This window comes from Ixodes scapularis, unplaced genomic scaffold (assembly GCF_016920785.2).
Source record: "Ixodes scapularis isolate PalLabHiFi unplaced genomic scaffold, ASM1692078v2 PGA_scaffold9__187_contigs__length_104089568, whole genome shotgun sequence".
NCBI classification, from domain to species: domain Eukaryota; kingdom Metazoa; phylum Arthropoda; class Arachnida; order Ixodida; family Ixodidae; genus Ixodes; species Ixodes scapularis.
In genome coordinates, this window is record NW_024609884.1 from 87,611,668 (window position 1) to 87,629,104 (window position 17,437).

At 46.5% G+C, this 17,437-nt stretch overlaps 2 protein-coding genes across 2 annotated transcripts; one reads left to right on the top strand and one right to left on the bottom strand.

The window, feature by feature from the left end:
* The first annotated feature begins 259 nt into the window (after positions 1-259).
* LOC115332591 lies at positions 260-10,564 on the top strand. Its single transcript, XM_042287276.1, has 8 exons — positions 260-351; positions 696-779; positions 1,142-1,213; positions 2,307-2,378; positions 3,076-3,159; positions 6,012-6,095; positions 8,456-8,527; positions 8,611-10,564. Exon 8 carries the CDS (start codon positions 8,784-8,786, stop codon positions 9,582-9,584), a length of 801 nt encoding a protein of 266 aa, XP_042143210.1. The 5' UTR covers positions 260-351; positions 696-779; positions 1,142-1,213; positions 2,307-2,378; positions 3,076-3,159; positions 6,012-6,095; positions 8,456-8,527; positions 8,611-8,783; the 3' UTR covers positions 9,585-10,564.
* A 2,715-nt stretch (positions 10,565-13,279) lies between these two features.
* On the bottom strand, positions 13,280-16,945 carry LOC115332592. Its single transcript, XM_029995003.3, has 4 exons — positions 16,896-16,945; positions 14,886-15,118; positions 14,322-14,484; positions 13,280-14,247 (listed from the first exon to the last, which is right to left on the bottom strand). Exons 2-4 carry the CDS (start codon positions 15,110-15,112, stop codon positions 13,981-13,983), a joined length of 657 nt encoding a protein of 218 aa, XP_029850863.3. The 5' UTR covers positions 15,113-15,118; positions 16,896-16,945; the 3' UTR covers positions 13,280-13,980.
* Positions 16,946-17,437: the final 492 nt, after the last annotated feature.

A 17,437-nucleotide genomic window follows, 5' to 3' on the forward strand; every position in this document is an offset into this window, starting at 1 on the left:
CGGTCGCTGGTTTCGGCAGAACGTTTGGTGTAGGTTTGGTGTAGGGTCTAAACTCGTCAAACACAAAGTTGGAATGATAACTTGGCGAACTGTGGAGGCTGCGGACCCGCACCACCGGAGCAATGCACGTGGTGGTGATAACACACTCCACCATTAATAGTTCAATAGGTTTGCCGAACTTCAGATGCTTCAGACTTCAGATTCGGCAAAGTTCGGCACATGACGACTTTTAAAGTAAAGTTCGGAAAATAGGGAACAGCGTTGACAGATACGAGCGGGCGAAACGTCGCCGGAGTAGCTCGGTTCGCCATGTTCCCCTCTTGCAAGCGGTGCCAGCAGCGATTCTAAGCAGTGAGTAAAATAATCCAGTAGAGCTTGTCTGTCAGCAGTGGCGGCGCCAACCATTTATGACAGTCTCGCACGGAGTGGCGTCACAAGGGGGGGGTCGCGGTGGGCCAAGCGGGCGGGCGGGCGGGGGGGGGGGGGGGGGGGGGGGGGGGAGAGAGAGAGGGAGGGAGGAGGGTTCGGGTCGTGTCGTGTCGTGTCGTGTCGTGGTGTGGTGTGCCATTAACCCTAGTGACGCCACTGCTCGCACGTGTTTAGGCTAGTCGTGTGATATGCTGTATGGATGCTCATTCTTGCACAGTATCGGACGGAACTAAAACATCCGATAAGTCGACTGTTGGTAATTTCAGATGCTGCTGGTTTTGCAGCAGCAGGTCACTCTCCTGCTCCTCAGGCACAGGAGACGTCTCCTCAACCAGTGCCAACTGCAGAACGTAAGCCTGTGCTTAATCAGCTACTTTTCGTAGCTAACCGCTTTGAGTGCCTAATTTGTGCGAACATCTCTAAATTACATGGTAGTGGATTAGGAAATGTCGAACACAGGTGTGCAACCTCTATCTTGTCTCACAACCCTTCGTTTTGCTTACTTTAGACACTGAAAGCAGTCCCAGAACAGGCTGAGACATTAGACATACAATACCCGTAACACAGGAGCTCACAGCCAATTGGTTGTTTGCTGTGCCTGCTTTTGGTGCCCTATTTGTGTAAACATCTCTAATTACATGGTAGTAGGTTATGAAACCTCGAAAACAGGTGTGCATTATCTCACAACTCTTCTTGTTGCATACTTTCGAAGCTGCAAGCAGTCCCGAGACAGAACAAGGCTCGGAAGGTGTCATACCCCTATCACAAGACCACACAGCGCCAGGTAAATAGCATAAGCTCAGGAATTACAGTGCACACGTCAATTGGCTGTTTGCTGTGCCTACTTTTGGCGGCGCCCTATTTGTGTGAACATCTTTAATTAAATGGTACTAGGTTATGAAATCTCAAGCACAGGTGTGCACCTTCTATCTTATCCCACAACTCTTCTTGTTACTTACTTTAGTGGTGCAAAACACTGCTAGGACAGCACGGAACTCCAAAACTGCCATATCCCCAACACAAGAGCATACAGCATCAGGTACTATCGTGGACCAAGGTCCCCAGGACATGTGAGTGGTGACAAAAGCACACCGCTTTGCCGTCTGCCAATGGCTTGTCTGGTTTTGAGACCATAGAAGAGCGCTTGCACGTCCTACTGTGCTCGCAGGCGCGTGTTTTTCCACTGTTCGTCTCTCAATGCTTGCCGCAGATACTGGCGTGAGGTGCCATGATTGAAGATAGCGCTTTTAGCTTTGCCGTGCATATTGCTCGATCAGCCACCTCGGCTTTCAAACGAAATGAGCTCCTTGCTCAGTTGACTGGCGTGACTTGTATTCATTGGTGCCATATCATCGAGTGTGCCCTTATAATCACAGTATGAAGAGGAACATTGAATTACCGAATTCAAAAGCCAGGCTCGTTATCGGCCAGCAATTTGAGCCGCAGAGCCGCAAGCGTTCTCTAGTGGCTGCATCCGAGGCAGGCGTCCATCACCTGCGACTGCCAAAGTGGTGCCTCGTGCCAGATACTGCGACAAGTACTACATCGCAGAAGAGCAGATAAACACACATCTCTGCAGGCACAGCAGGATTTGCATGCGCTCTTCTGTGGTCTCGAAACCAGGTGAGCCACAAGCAGGTGGCAAAGTGACGCGATTGAGTCCCTGCAGGTGTGTCCTGGGGACGTTTGTCCACTGTAGTACACAACATAAGCTCATGACTTACAGCACACACGTCAATTGGGCTGTTTGCTGTGCCTGCTTTTGGTGCCCTATTTGTGGGAACATCCCTTAATTACATGGTACTAGATTAGGAAATGCAAAACACAGGTGTGGATCTTCTGTCTTGTCTCACAACTTTTCTTGTTGCTTACTTTAGAAGCTGCAAGCAGTCCAGAGACCCAAAGCTCCGAAGGTGACACACCCCTAACGGAGGACCACACAGCACCAGGTACTGAACATAGCTCAGAACTGACAGCGCACAGCAGTTTTAAAGAGAAGCTACGGAGGCTCTTGAAAAAAATAAGATTGAGGCAAATTTTAGCAATTTTTACCCTGTCAACCCGAATATCCAAACCATTTGCTTCGCAGGCGTTGTTTTGCGCGAGACGACACGAAAAAGAGTCACTGTATGTGACGTCATCGTCGGAGCATTAGGCTACCGAATGCCAGAAGGGCATGGTTTCAGCTCTGTTTTGAAATCACTCTTATGGCCCTCCGGCACGTTGAGTTGAAACATAATTGTTATCTTTATTGGTCTGAAGGCCAAATGAATGCAATTTGTGTTTCTGATCAAATACAGAACTGCTCTACCTCCCCTTTAATACACTAATCTCATTGGTCAGTTTTGCCACACCATCGCTGCCATGATCCACAAAAACACTGCTGTGGGCCTGCGCAAGCAGAGCTTGGAACGGTACGTGCAGTCTTGTGCACTGCCGTCTGGCCCCTGTGAACTACATTTATGGTGCTGCCAAGCATGCACAGAACAGCTGGTGAGATCGGTCTATTGGTTGTTTGCTGTATCTGCTTCCGATGCACCATTTGTGGGGCCATTCTTTAATTACATGGTAGTAGGTTATTAAATCTCGGAACACAGGTGTGCATATTTTATCTCGTCTCACAACTCCTATTGTTGCTTACTTTAGATGCTGCAAGCAGTCCCAGAACGGACAGCGACCCCGAACATGACATCGCTGAACCACCTCCAACACAGGAGCATGAGGCACTAGGTACAGTATGCTCAACTGTTAACTGTAATATGCGAGCAGCGGCTGGAGAGACTGCATGCATCATCTGCCAGCACAGCCTGGCCACTCACGGCGCTCTTTTTTTTTTTTTGTTACACTCCCACTTTTAATCTGATGACCGATACATTGTAGAGCAATAACAGAAAAACATCTTCAGGCTTGTATGTTTTTTTGATGCTTAGATTAGGTTTGTGCTTATCAGAGAAGCTCCACAATCATCGGCATAAGGCAACCCACATGTGAAACTCTGTACCATCTAGGCCAGGGGTGGCCAAGTTGCAGCTCGCGAGCCGCATGCGGCTCTTTGCGTGTTATAGTGCGGCTCGCGGCTCCCTCGCCTAACACCCCCCCACACGCACACACACACTCTTTCCCCCCTCCCCCGCGGTCACACGAGCACTTCCCCAAGAGAAGAAACGGAACACGTTTTAAATCGAAAAACAGGTTGCGGTTTGTTAGTCTTGTGCTACAGCTATCTTACATCCAGTTGGACTGCTTTTGATTTGGATAGACTGGAAGTAGTTAGACTTTTGTTTATTGCTCTGGACAAAAGTTTGACCCCCCCCCCCCCTTGCAGCTTTTGGAAGTTTCGCGGTTTTGTTTGCGGCACTCAGGCCGGTTTAGCTTGGCCACCCCTGATCTAGGCACTCGTCATACGTGGTTCATAAGGAACTACTCCTGAGAGCGATTAAATAAACTTCTGATTCGTAAACTTTGTCACTGATTTTAGAACAAGCACGAAAAGTCGTGATCAAATTCGAAATGGAGCAGCGAATAAAAACTAAAAATGAGGTTGACAAAGACGGGAAGGTCATGTGATAACTATAGGGGAGTGCCGACAATCTCGGGAAAGGCCGCTTTATCCTCTGCAGCATCGCTGATTTAAGGGAACGTCCCTTAATTACATGGTACTAGATTAGGAAATGTAAAACACAGGTGTAGATTTTCTATCTTGTCTCACAACTTTTCTTGTTGCTTAATTTAAAAGCTGCAAGGATTCCAGAGAGCCAAAGCTACGAAGGTGACACACCCCTAACAGAGGACCACGCAGCGCCAGGTACTGAGCTCAGAACTGACAACGCACAGCAGTTTTAAAGAGAAGCTACGGAGGTTCTTAAAAAAAATAAGCTTGAGGCAAATTTTAGCAATTTTTACCCTGTAAACCCAAATAACCAAACCATTTGCTTCGCAGGCATTGTTTAGCGTGAGACGACACAAAAAAGAGTCACTGTATGTGACGTCATCGACGGAGCGTTAGGCCTCATTCACACAGCCGGCGTTTCGCCCCATCCCGGCGAAAGCGCCGTGGGCGCCGTGCCGAAAACGGGACGGTGCGGGGACAAAGGAGTGTTCGAACCAGCGGCGGCGGCGGAGCTGCCGGCGATGCTGGCGGCTGTGCCCCCTTATATTGGGCGGTAGCTTGCGTCACCTAGCTTAGACATCTTCGTGCACCTTTTAAATTTTGCTTCGAACGTTTGTATCCCGTAAAACTGTATAACCGATATAACCTATTATTTCGTGCGCAATTACACACTTCCCTCCATCTCTATTACGAATCTTGTAATCCTGTAGTTGTAGCTACTTTGTGGCAGCGAGGACCACCAAATGTAGCGGACGATCGGCGTCGACGGGCGCAGCCACAATTGTTTTGTTCCTCAGAGCTTGCGTTTGGCTCGCCGATAACGATCTTGCATGTTTCAATACATTTTATTTGTCTCCACGTTTTGAAACCAAAACGACAACACCCACCGCGAGCACATTTCACATCAGTCACTCCTTGCGACGCATTTCGTCCTCGATGATCGACGACCGTATTTTGTTTCTTCAGCTGTTCTTCCTTAAAATCACATTTAGGTCTATTGCAAAGGAATCGATGTGGTCTCACCATTTCGAGCAGCAGCTCAGCGGTAAATCCAAATCTCTGTATGCACGTTGTTTAAGAACCGTAAACATCACACAATGCGCCCGTCGTCTCGCTGGCCTCCATCCTTCCCGAAAAGAGCTTTGTTGGCTTCGTCGTTAGGGCAGTTAGGGCGTTAGGGCACAATACGGTCAACTCTCCCTCCCACGGCCGTGCCCATGATCACCCATCTTTTGCGAATCTGCCAAATTTAGCGAAACTTTCCTATTTTGTGATTGGCCGCCCCTCGATGGGGCGGGGCACCGGCGTTCCCGCTCTCTCGCCGGTGCCGGGGATGTTGAACATCCTCATAGGGCCCTTTTCGGGGCTGGCGCCCCGATTTCGGCCGGAAACCGGTGCCAACATCCTCTCCCCCGGCGCAAAAGACTGCCGGCGTTTTCGCCGGGCCGCGAGAAAAAACGGCTGTGTGAATGAGGCTTCAGGCTGCCGAATGCCAGAAGGGCATGGTTTCAGCTCTGTTTTGAAATCGCTCTTATGGCCCTCCGGCACGTTGAGTCGAAACATAATTGTTATCTTTATTGGTCTGAAGGCCAAATGAATGCAATTTGTGTTTCTGATCAAATACAGAACTGCTCTACCTCCCCTTTAATACACTAATCTCATTGGTCAGTTTCGCCACACCATCGCTGCCATGATCCACAAAAACACTGCTGTGGGCCTGCGCAAGCAGAGCTTGGAACGGTATGTGCAGTCTCGTGCACTGCCGTCTGGCCCCTGTGAACTACATTTATGGTGCTGCCAAGCATGCGCAGAACAGCTGGTGAGATCGGTCTATTGGTTGTTTGCTGTATCTGCTTCCGATGCTCCATTTGTGTGTCCATTCTTTAATTACATGGTAGTAGGTTATTAAATCTCGGAACACAGGTGTGCATATTCTATCTCGTCTCACAACTCCTATTGTTGCTTACTTTAGATGCTGCAAGCAGTCCCAGAACGGACGACAACCCTGAACGTGACATCGCTGAACCACCTCCAACACAGGAGCATGAGTCACTAGGTACAGTATGCTCAACTGTTAAATATAATGTGCGAGCAGCGGCTGGAGAGACTGCATGCATCATCTGCCAGCACAACCTGGCCACTCAAGGCGCTGTTTTTTTTTGTTACACTCCCACTTTTAATCTGATGACTGATACATTGTAAAGCAATAACAGAAATACATCTTCATGCTTGTGTGCTTTTTTTGATGCTTAGATTAGGTTTGTGCTTATCAGAGAAGCTCCACAATCATTGGCATAAGGCAGCCCACATGGGAAATGCGTTGGACCATCTAGGTACACGTCATACGTGGTTAATAAGGCACTACTCCTAAGAGCAATACAATAAACTTCTGATTCGTAAACCCTGTCAGTGATTTTAGAACAAACACAAAAAGTCATAATCAAATTTGAAATGGAACAGCGACTACAAACTAAAAATTAGGTCGACAAAGACGGGGGGGGGGGGGTCATGGTGATAACTATTGGGGAGTGGGGAAGATTCGCTTTATCCTCTGCAGCATCGCTTTTAATGCAGAGGGCAAGTTTGTCTGCTTCTTGCGCAGGGGGTAGTGGTGACATCAGAACGCTGAGCCCCGATTGGCTGATTGCGACCCCCTATCCGAGTGTCGTCTGCATCTGTCTTACCTTTCCTGCGACTTTCGGAAGTACAGGTCTTTACGAGCGAGCTCAACTTCGTCTTTCAGAGAGGGCAGAAAAAAATAACTCGAGTGGTACGTTGCTTTTGTCTAACAACTAGCAGACGTGCATCAAGGAGAGAAGTCAAAGGACTCCCTGACGAGGTGTCCCGAGGCGCCGAGGTTTGTTTGCTAAGTACCGAGAGTGAGGGTGGTTAGTGTCTGCAAGTTCCCTCCCAAATACTTTTTCCCTTCTTTTGTGTGCGGCGAGACTCCTCACTCTTTGACAGGGTTGGCATGGTTGGCGCAGTTAACGTCATCTGCTTTACGTCTGCTAGTTAAAGCGATGGCTGCTTTACCTTTCCTGCGTCTGTCGGAGATTCACCGCTGTGTGGAGTCTCGCCGCACACGAAAGGCGGGAAAAAGTATTTGGAAGAGAACTTGCGCACACTAGACACCCTCACTCTTGGTTCTTAATAAACAAACCTCGGCGCCTCGGGACGCCTCGTCGCCAGTGAGTCCTTCAACTTCTCTCCTTGATGCGTGTTTGCTAGTTGCTAGACAAAAACAATGTACCGCTTGAGTTATTTCGTCTGCCCTCTCTGAAAGGCGAAGTCGAGCTCGCTCGTAAAGACCTGCACTTCCGAAAGTCACAGGAAAGGTAAGACAGATGCAGACGACGTTGCAAAGGAGCAGACGACGTTGCAAAGGAGCAGACTATGCTCAGATAAAGGGTCGCTATCAGCCAATCAGGGCTCGGCGTTCTGACATCACCGCTACCCCCTGCGCAAGAAGCAGACGAACTTGCCCTCCATAGAGTAGACGGCTCCAATATCAGTTTCGACCACTGCTCCCACATTATGTTTGCAATAAAACGCTAAAAGTAGGCCAGTGGTTTTCATTGCACCGTCGGCACTATGATGAAGCTTGGGATGCGCCTACTGCCGAGTGAGGGCCTAACACATCAGTGTAGGATATTGATCGAAATGACAAATAATGAAGGGGATAATAACTGGAGAAACGAAACGTGTTATGGAGTGAACTTTTGCCCAAAACAAAATAGAAGGTTAGCGTCGCAGGCATCAATGTCTGTGAAACAGCAGGAACGAGCGCTGCGGCGAGACTACTCCGGCTCGCCACGCAGAGCCCCTTATGTACACGCAGGGGCTTCTGGAATAATTGCCGCAGAAGGTTTGTCGCATAGAACGTTCGAACCTCCGATAAGCGACAGGGTTCGCGAATTCGCCAGAACGCGTCATTTACAGAAACAACAAGAAGGTGCATCCGCAGCCAGGCATCAAACCTCGGCCCTCCAGCGTGGAAGCCAAGCACGATAACCGCTCGGCCACGGACGCGCTGCATACTTGGCCAGCTGCGCTCGTGGCAATATGTTAGACCCCAGCCTGGCGGGTGCCAAGCTTTGGCGTAGAGACAGCAGTGCACTGAAAACCCATCGGTCTATTGTTCATGTTTGACTGCGTCCAGACTGTACATGACGTTGTCGCTCCGCCCTTACAGGCACGTGGATCGTCATTATCACAGCCGGCTTCGCTTGCTCAAGCGAAGCCGGCTGCGATATTGACGATCCGCATGCTTGGAAGTGTGGAGCATCGACGTTACCGGCGCTCTTCCCCGCTTAGTTTCGGTTTCATGCTGTATGCTACGAATTTTGTAATCAGAATTTTTTCCTGTATTATTCTTGTCTGTCCTTTCTTACATGCTTATTGTTCTGACAATCTCAGGCTCGGACGGGCTCATCGCCGAGAATTCAACTCAAACGGACGTGGTGGTAGCAGTCCCTTGTTTCATCTGCTGTAAGTCAGTGGGACACGGTTTAAAATCTGTCCCAATTCTAGAGTGGCACTAATATTTGTACGAAATGTGGCCTGCTTTTCAGCTTCCAAGTTTGAAGCCCTGCAGAAGGAGGTACATCGCCTTCAAGACAAAGAGGCGAAACTTTTGGCTGACAACCGAACTCTACGTGAAGGTCTGCAAGACAGACGAGTAACATCATTTTCTGCCGAGCAGCTCACTGAATCATCAGTGCAGTTCTATACCGGCTTGCCGAGCATGGTTATGTTTTCGCTGATCGTCCAGTTGGTGCGAGAAGGCACGAAGTACCTGCCAAGGGCCGTCTCCCTTGGGGATGCTGTCTTCATGGTGCTGGCTAAGCTGCGCCTCGCTCTGCTGAATCGCGATCTTGCTTTCCGGTTCAATGTGTCGGAGGGGACAGTTGCAAACATTATGGTGAAGTTCATTCCTTTACTTGCCGAGACTTTTTCTAAATTTATCATTTGGCCTACACAACCAGACATTGCACGGACAATGCCCACCCTTGTGCGTCGCTACTATCCACGGTGTCGTGTGATCGTAGACTGCTCAGAATGCCGCATTCAGCGGCCACTAGCCTTCACTGCCCGTTCGCAAACATATTCGCACTACAAGTCGTGCAACACTATAAAGTTTCTTGTGGGTGTGACACCGTGCGGTGCAGTAAGCTTCATCTCAAAGGCATGGGGAGGAAGAGTGTCGGACAAGCGGCTTACACAGAGAAGTGGGCTGCTGGACAAGCTCGAGAATGGGGACACTGTTCTAGCCGACCGGGGGTTCCTTATTCGCGAGGACATTGGCAGGGTCGGAGCTAGGCTGGTTGTGCCAGCGTACACAAAGGGCAAAAGACAGCTCCCTGCAGAGGAAGTGGAGACAGCGCGGAAGATGTCAAAGATAAGGGTTCATGTAGAGCGTGCCATTGGTCGCATCAAGGTTTTTAGAATTCTTCAGGACAGGCTGCCCATAACGCTACTGCGACATGCCACAAACATTTTACTAATATGCTCTGGCATCACAAACCTAAAACCAAAATTGATGTAGGGCTTTTCGTGAGGCAGGTACTGTGCACTAATTAAAAAACTCCTGAAAAGAAAAAAAAAAATTTGTTTTGAACAGTCTGGTTGCGACACTCATGTCAAAAAATAAATTTTATGTGAAACTTTTTTTTTAAGATCAATACTGGCGGCAAGAGATTTATTTGAAATTCTGTGCGAAGACGACGTCGCGTGTCACTCCGGAATGACCATCTCGGTCGCGAAGGTGAAGCCGATCCACCACTCCTTCCTGTACCCAAAATGCCGAGGGAAAACAAGTGGAAAGGCGGCGACTGTCAACTAAATCGCATCTCGCGGCATCAATATTGCTCTAAAAATTTTTTCTTTCGCATAGAATTAGTTATTTGACATGCATGTCCCAACCATGTTGTTAAAAAGAAAAAAAACTTTTTCTTTTAGGGGCTCTTTAAGGCAGGGAAACCTGCCTAACCTGTGTGCATTTCTTTTTCAAAGGAACTTCCTGGAAAGCTCATTGGCCAAAGACATTTATTTTTTTCCTCAGACTTTTTCGAAGCCAGCTGCCACCAAGGGACCTGCATTTTTTAGTGATGGCTGTCACACTGAGCTTTCCAAAGCATTGTTTTTGTCAGCATTGTCCGTTGTTGTCTTTAGATGAAATGCATTGTAAATACTTTTGTCCCCAACAATTACATGAACAGGGTTTCTTTGTTAAATGAATATTTATCTACAACTCTTTCATTACCTTCTACTCCTTTGTTCCTCCACCGTCAATATTGAATTCATATTTTGTTAAAAAAAATAAACTGGGCTGTGTGGATGCTTAGACAGCGTTAAGTTAGGCAGCTATCAAAATGTGGGCACTTGGTTTTCTTTTGTAGATGCATAGTTAGGCCAATGTCCAGTACAACTACTAAGCCATGGTCTTTAAGGGGTACTTCAACGAAATTCTAAATATACCCGTCGTGTTCAGAAATAGGCTGAATATGATCCACAATATCTGTAAATGACAATCACACGTTTGTAGTTTGAACTTGATGGCTGTATTTTTCGTTACAAATGGTCCACTCTGGCAAGCGCCCGGAGAGCAGCCAGCAGAAAGCACATACGTCACATCCGGCGCAATCGTTAAGTAGTTTTCTTGGGATGAGCAAAGCTGCAGCGAGGCCGACGTGGTCAGGATGCCCTAGCCGTTCCAGCCACCAAAGCGGTTGAAGCACACCAGCAATCGGCCCACTGCGACTAACCACGCAGCTGCTTTTGTGTGAATTTTGAGTGACGGGTTAATCTTCTAGAGGTTCCTAGATGGGCCTTACAAACGAGGCTTTAGCAACATCCACCAGGTGCTCTTTGCTAATCGTTTAATCAGCTTGAAAATTCTTTTTTGTGTCTTCTTTTACAAGATATTGGTGCGTCCGATGCGATACTGCTCCTTTGAACACGTATAAACCCCCCCAAAAAAAAGCTTGAGGTACACCTAAGCATTTCTTACGAGTTGTGAATGCGAAAGCATGCAAGCCGCTTGTCCGCTCCCTTTGTCGCTTGCTCGATGCATGGTTTCAAAGCTGATGACGTCAGCTCGCTCCATGAGACAGTTAATGCTTGCGCGTTAATAAGTGCCGATATTTCATTGTAGTGTTCCTTTAAAGTGTACCGTGCAAGCAGTGATTACACGAACACATGCTGGCACAATGTTCAGCGAGATCGGTGGGCACTGAACCAGTCCAATATTTTGCTTCACAAGTTAGATTGCATTTGAAAATCTAGATAATTCTTAAAAACAATTTTTCTCTCCTCCCCCCCCCCCCCCCCCCCCCCCTTCCTGACATATTGAACCGAAAAGCAAATTGTGATCTACATAACGAGGTGCAGTACCATTATATTCTCCAAACTGATAGCCAAGGTGCCCCTCCATCTTAAGATTGTGGTGATAAGGCTGTGCAAAAGCTTAGACATGTTAAACTCTGCCAAAACAGAGCCTAAGTGGGGGGAAATGCTTCTTTTGACAGCAGAGACAATCAAGGAAGCTCTAGATGTTGGAGAATCTCTAGGAACAGTGTTGTAGAAATACCAGGTTGCACATCCTTTTACCTAGTGAGTTGCACATGCACGACTGCCATTTCAGTTTATTTTGACTACTTTCTGTATTTGCTATGGAAATATACTTAAAAATCTTGTTCTGCCTGTTTAGAAATGACATGCTTTTGTGTACTCTCCAACGTCCCTAATTATTTTTTGTCTTTTTCACCTAGATGGGGAGACATTTTTTTTGTCATGTCGTAGGAAGCTAAAGATCATAATAAAGTTTGTTTCTCTTTTCGTCGCAGCCCGTCTCATTACTAGACCACCGATTTATTGTAACCATTGTGGCTGAAATTTAAAATGCCACCAAGGCAACACTGCTTGAAAATTTTCAGTGCTGTCTTGAGTCATGGTCTATGCTAGTCACTATCATGGACACCGGGTAGGCACCTTAAATATGCATACCATTTATTACATGCACAGCAAATAGACAGCTTGAAGATGGTACACAGTATTGGATATGTTAGCAGGATTCAAAGAAAGATAAGGAAATAGCAATCGATGCTGAAACTTATGCACAGGAACCAGGACAATCGACAAAACCTAAAGGGATGATGGACCGGAATTCGCCAAGCAAGGCAGCAAAAGCATCAGACGGGACGCTACAAACCCCCAAGACATTACCCATACGGCAATAACTTGGACGGATGGCCACATTTTTTAACAAAAATGGTAGAATAGAGCAAGGCGCGTGCTGTCTCGTATCTTTTACGAGAGTTGGAGAAAATGTGACGTTGCGAGTTGCTACACCGCACCCTTTTTTTTCAAAAATGGCTGTCCATTCGAGATATTGCTTTGAGTGGTGCTTACGGGTTTGTAACATACTATTGGGCGCTTTTGCTGCCTGGTTTTGTGAATACAAATTATGGTTCATTAACCCTTAACAAAAGTGATGACAGTGGCAAAGCAAAGACTATTTTCGCTAGGCCCCGGTACCACACTGTCATCTACCCTCTGGACCGTTCTTCCATTTTCATTGGTGGACACCACAAACTCACAGTAGCTCTGGTACGACATGGTCAGCCCAGAATGCTCGTGCTTTCTCCAGTACAGGAGCAAAGAAGCATCTGTCAACAGGCACAACCGTTAAAACCCAATCGTTTGGCGTCCATACAAGGAAGTGCGCCACTTCCTTTCGGCAGACATGAAGTTGTGTCTGCACCTGTGTGTAATGTTTGTGTGACTCCTTTAGTTGCAAGTCATCTCTAAAGCACTCGTGCTGTGTGGCACTGGACGTCTTATGCCGCAATGACCATGGGCACTTGACCTCCAGTGTGCCCACACCGTGACAGCTGCAGGTCCAGATCCCATCTGGAGAGGCCCCAAGGAAGTTATCCTGAACACATCCAGTAAAAAGAAAAAAAAAAGAAGGGTGATAATAACAGCACGCCCAGACATTTTTTTACATATGAAGCATGAGATAAGTTCTCTATGCGAGCTTTAAAGGGATGGTGAACCGAAATTTGGATTTCGAGAAAACAATGCAAGAGATGTAGGCGGGACACTACAATCCCTACAACACTACTCGTAAGGCGATATCTCAAATGGACAACCGTATTTTTGAAAAAAGAGGTCGAGATTGAATCAGGCCGACGAGGCGCGTGATGTCAAGATACCTTGTTTCCTCCTCCCTTTGCTTCGCTCCATCAAGGCGGCGAGGCGGAGAAGACGCGAGGCCGTTCCCTGTCCTTCTCGGAGAAACATGACATCAACATTCCTGGCAAATGCGCCTCCTTTGAGAGATACGGTCATCCGTTCGAGATATCGCTGTATGAGTGATGTTTGGTGTTTGTAGCATCCCGTTGCACGCTTTTGCCGCGTGTTTTGGGGAAGCCAGATTTTGGTTCAGCATCTCTTTAATGCATGATTCAGCGATATCTGCACCTCCACTGAAGAGCGACGTATGTAGTGGGTTGAAATTGGAATAAAGCATTAGGTGCTTCTTACTCTTATTAGCAGTATATTATGTACAATAATTGATTTGATAATAAAATGGATAGTTATGGTAATGCACTTTTCTGGGGATATGGAAGAGTGTAGTTTCGAAAACTGTTGTTTGCTTTGTATGTTACCGTGTTTAAAATAAGTGCTAGGAAGCAGAAACTGCAGCCACAGGAACCCAAGGTGTGGAGTGCAGAAATAGCCATGTTGACAATGGCAAGTCATGCTAAGGCACAGGCTGCTTAAGGCACTAAAAGTGAGTTTACAATCGTTCCCGGCGCATAGATCCTCCAGAATGCAAGACATGCGAATTGTTGCATTATATCAGGTCGGTCAAGTCAACCACCAACACCATAGGACTTGTTGCAGCAGTGTTACAGTTGTTGCCATTGCAATATAAATCAAGAAATTTGCGTCAAAAATATCTGCTTTTGCATATTCAAAATTGCGATAAATGTTGTAGGTACAACCTTGACATCGACCACAAATCCAACGTCGCAGAGCCGAAAGTCGTTGTGCTTTGTGCACATGTACTCCTGGTATGCTTTCTTCGCCACTGGCTCTTTCTCGATCCCCCAGCGGGTGGCCTCAGTGTCGACGGGAGGGCTCCTCTGCAGGATCAGGTCCAGGGTGGCCTTCGGCGACGTACTATCCCTCATCGTCTGCACCTGTTGAAGGAAAAAGAAGACTGCATACTAAAACCTCCCTGCAAGAGGCGAGAAAATGTCAACAATTCACATACCTTGTTCAGTACCGAGGCAGTTATTCTTCCATACCGAACTTGCCGCCAGAATATGGTTACTGCCTGGCGTCGCGTGCTCTTCTCGATCCGCTCGATTTCGTTGATGGGCACAAACATGTCGAATGGCAGTGAAGCTCTCGTTGCCCCCGTCCGTCTCACTTTCCTTCAGAAAATTGATTTAGAAACATTACAAAAAGAACTGGAAAATGGGTGTGTCCCTCATATATGAATATGTGGAACGTCAACTTCTGTCCCTGATGGGTAATGTCTTTCACAATGAGGCAGTAAGCACTGCCACAGTCAAATTTTGTTGGACAACTCTTGCACTTATGAAGTATCGTTGATTGTTATGTAAATGTTGAAGCTAGCACAAGAGAAAGCACACTTGCCGAAGACGCGACTGCTCGGCCCAATAGGATACAGATGTCAAAAAAACCCAAGTGTGTTATAAATTGTAAAATTGCTCATCATAGTCCATGTTGTCTTATGCCTCAGGAAACATAGCTATTGTAAGCTAGTTCTGTTGATGAGATATTTAATAACGGGAACAAGCATTTAACTTGCCTTAAGAATGTGTAAGACTGCTCGTCTTCAGATGCCGAATCTGTGTCCTCGTCGTTCATCTTAGGTATAGACCTGAGGACGACCGCTTTTGGGTTCAGCCTCAGGATCTCCTGGAAGAGGGCCCTGTCGTCGGGGTTGTAGTCATGGGCTACATGGTTGGGCTCATCAGGAAGACGCCTGCTTGGCATCCCGGGCTTACTTAAGTCCAGCTTGTGCACGGGGACCATGTCTTCCTGCAGTGGAGACAGTCACATTTGCACCGCACTTGCTTTAAAAAGCCCCACAAGTGAAAAAGAGGTTTGGTCTGACAAAACAGTGCTGAGATTCCAAAGTAATTTCTTGCATCTGGCTGCCTCTGAATTTCTAGTGCAGTCACAAACATTTTGTTTTTTCAGATAGAGCAGTACAACCCCTGAGCCGTGTTGTACATGCTCCAGAAAAAAAAAAAAGAAAAGGAATGAAAGTTTGTACCTTCTAATTTTTGGAACGTGTTCCCGTTACAAGTTTCTTATGTGAAAAAGGAACTCGCTCCCGTTACAGTTAAAAAAATGAAACGCATCATTACATATACGTTACATTTGTATTTTGCTGATTACCATATTGAGTTAGATCAAGTAAATTTTTTTTAATCTATCCCATCAAATGGCAAAATACGAATTTGAATGCAGCGAGGGAAGGGCACCAGGAGAAGACACGCGAAAGCAGGGTTTCATTTGCTGATTTATTCACCATTAAAACTCTCGGCTTTTTACCATCTTTTGTGGTGGTTGATCAGACGAGCCAAATGTACTGTTACCCCAGATTGCACGAGCGTATTACAACAATGTCCCACATTTCAATCTCACAAAGTCCCTTGTTCGAATTTAACAGTTGCTTCTTGATGTTGGTGTCCACAAGACAAGCAAGTGAAGAAGAGGGTAGGGCTTTTGAAGGTCAGTCTTGAAAACTACAAGGTTTCTTCGTGAAAGTTGGATTCGTTGTTCAGTTTCAAGGTTTGGAACAAGGAGAGAAGAAATGAAGTTTTTTTTTTTTTGTATCATTTAAGTGACCAATATTTGGGTTACAAGAGTGTGTTCGATGTCAGGTAACCTGTTCTTTTGTTGTAACTGTAAGTCTGTGGAAGTTCAGTAATGGCTGTAGTCGGCCTTAGAGTTCTGGGTGTATGAGGATTCGTGTTTGCAAACGAAGTAGCTAAGTTTGAAACGTCCCTCTTTCTGGGTCTTTTCCTTCGACGACAAATTTTGGTTTATGAACCGCAATCTCGGGCACTGAAAAAATAAGCAATGTCCACTAGCTCTCCTGCACCCGACCGTTATTAAGCGAGGACTCCGAAAAATAAACGTTGAGATAAGCAACCAAAACTTTTAACGAGATCCTGCTCTTCAAAAAGGTATTGTTTTTATATTTTTAGAATTTCCCTCTTAGAAATAAAATACAAATTAGCCCACTGGACGACGAAAAAAAATGCCGTTCTTTTTTTATTTTAGTAAAAAGGTAACGACTTCCCGTTCCACCGAAGAAAATGGAACGGCAACGTTCCTTCGTTCCTCCTAAAAGGAACGCGTTCCAGGAACGCCGTTCCATACAACACTGAATAGGCATACTTTATGCTTGGATATCCACTCATGATTAAGAATTTAATTGAAAGAACAAAGGATGTGGCTGTGCGAGACTAAATATGCAGGTATCCGACTACTATCCACGAAATGTGTCGATACAGGTCAGGTGCACATACGGCGTACTGCTAGTGCATACTGATTGCGATCTCCTAAGCTTGCACATTAGAGGGGGGATGTTTGTTGTCATGACAGCCAACCGATAATAGCGTACTAATAAAAAAGAAATGTGTTGATTCAATTATTTTGACGGGACTATGCAAATCATAGTACATTTCAGCACCCTGCACATGGCAAGAAAAGAAAAAAAAAAAGAATGAAAATCATTCTCACGAGTTGTGAAAATATTGTATGATAGTAGTTAGATGTCAAATATATCGGGGATAAAGCATACTTTCTTTGTCGCACTCCTGGTCCATGCACAAGGTTGGGAGGTGCATGATGAGGCCTCTTGACACAATCTTGAACTGTACTCAATACCAAACAAGACTGCTGCAATGTGGCTGCACACCTCACCCAGACTGGAAGGAAAAAAATATTGTTTATTCATATCTATTGCTTGGGGTCAATGCTGTTACAGATGAGGTTAAGCAGGGACTTACCCAGCTTTACATGTGCAATGGCCAGAATGTACCCGTCCTGAGGAGTTGTCGAGGCACACCCAAGCATCATGAGGCGGGCCAGTTGCCCTCTGTGACGGTCTCACATTTGCTCGAATGAAGCATGTGTCGTGTCCGTCAGGCTGCCAGAGTCTGATGTCCTGCACATGGCCTGGACAACAGTGCAAAGCCAATACATGCGTTTTAACTAAATCCTTACAAAGTGTATCATTTGTTTTGAGATCAGCCGTTATTCTGCAATGACCACACTGGCTATGACAGCCTATGTTTCAGAAAAATATCGAGACCAGCCCTGCACTGGCAAGTGTTTGCAAGC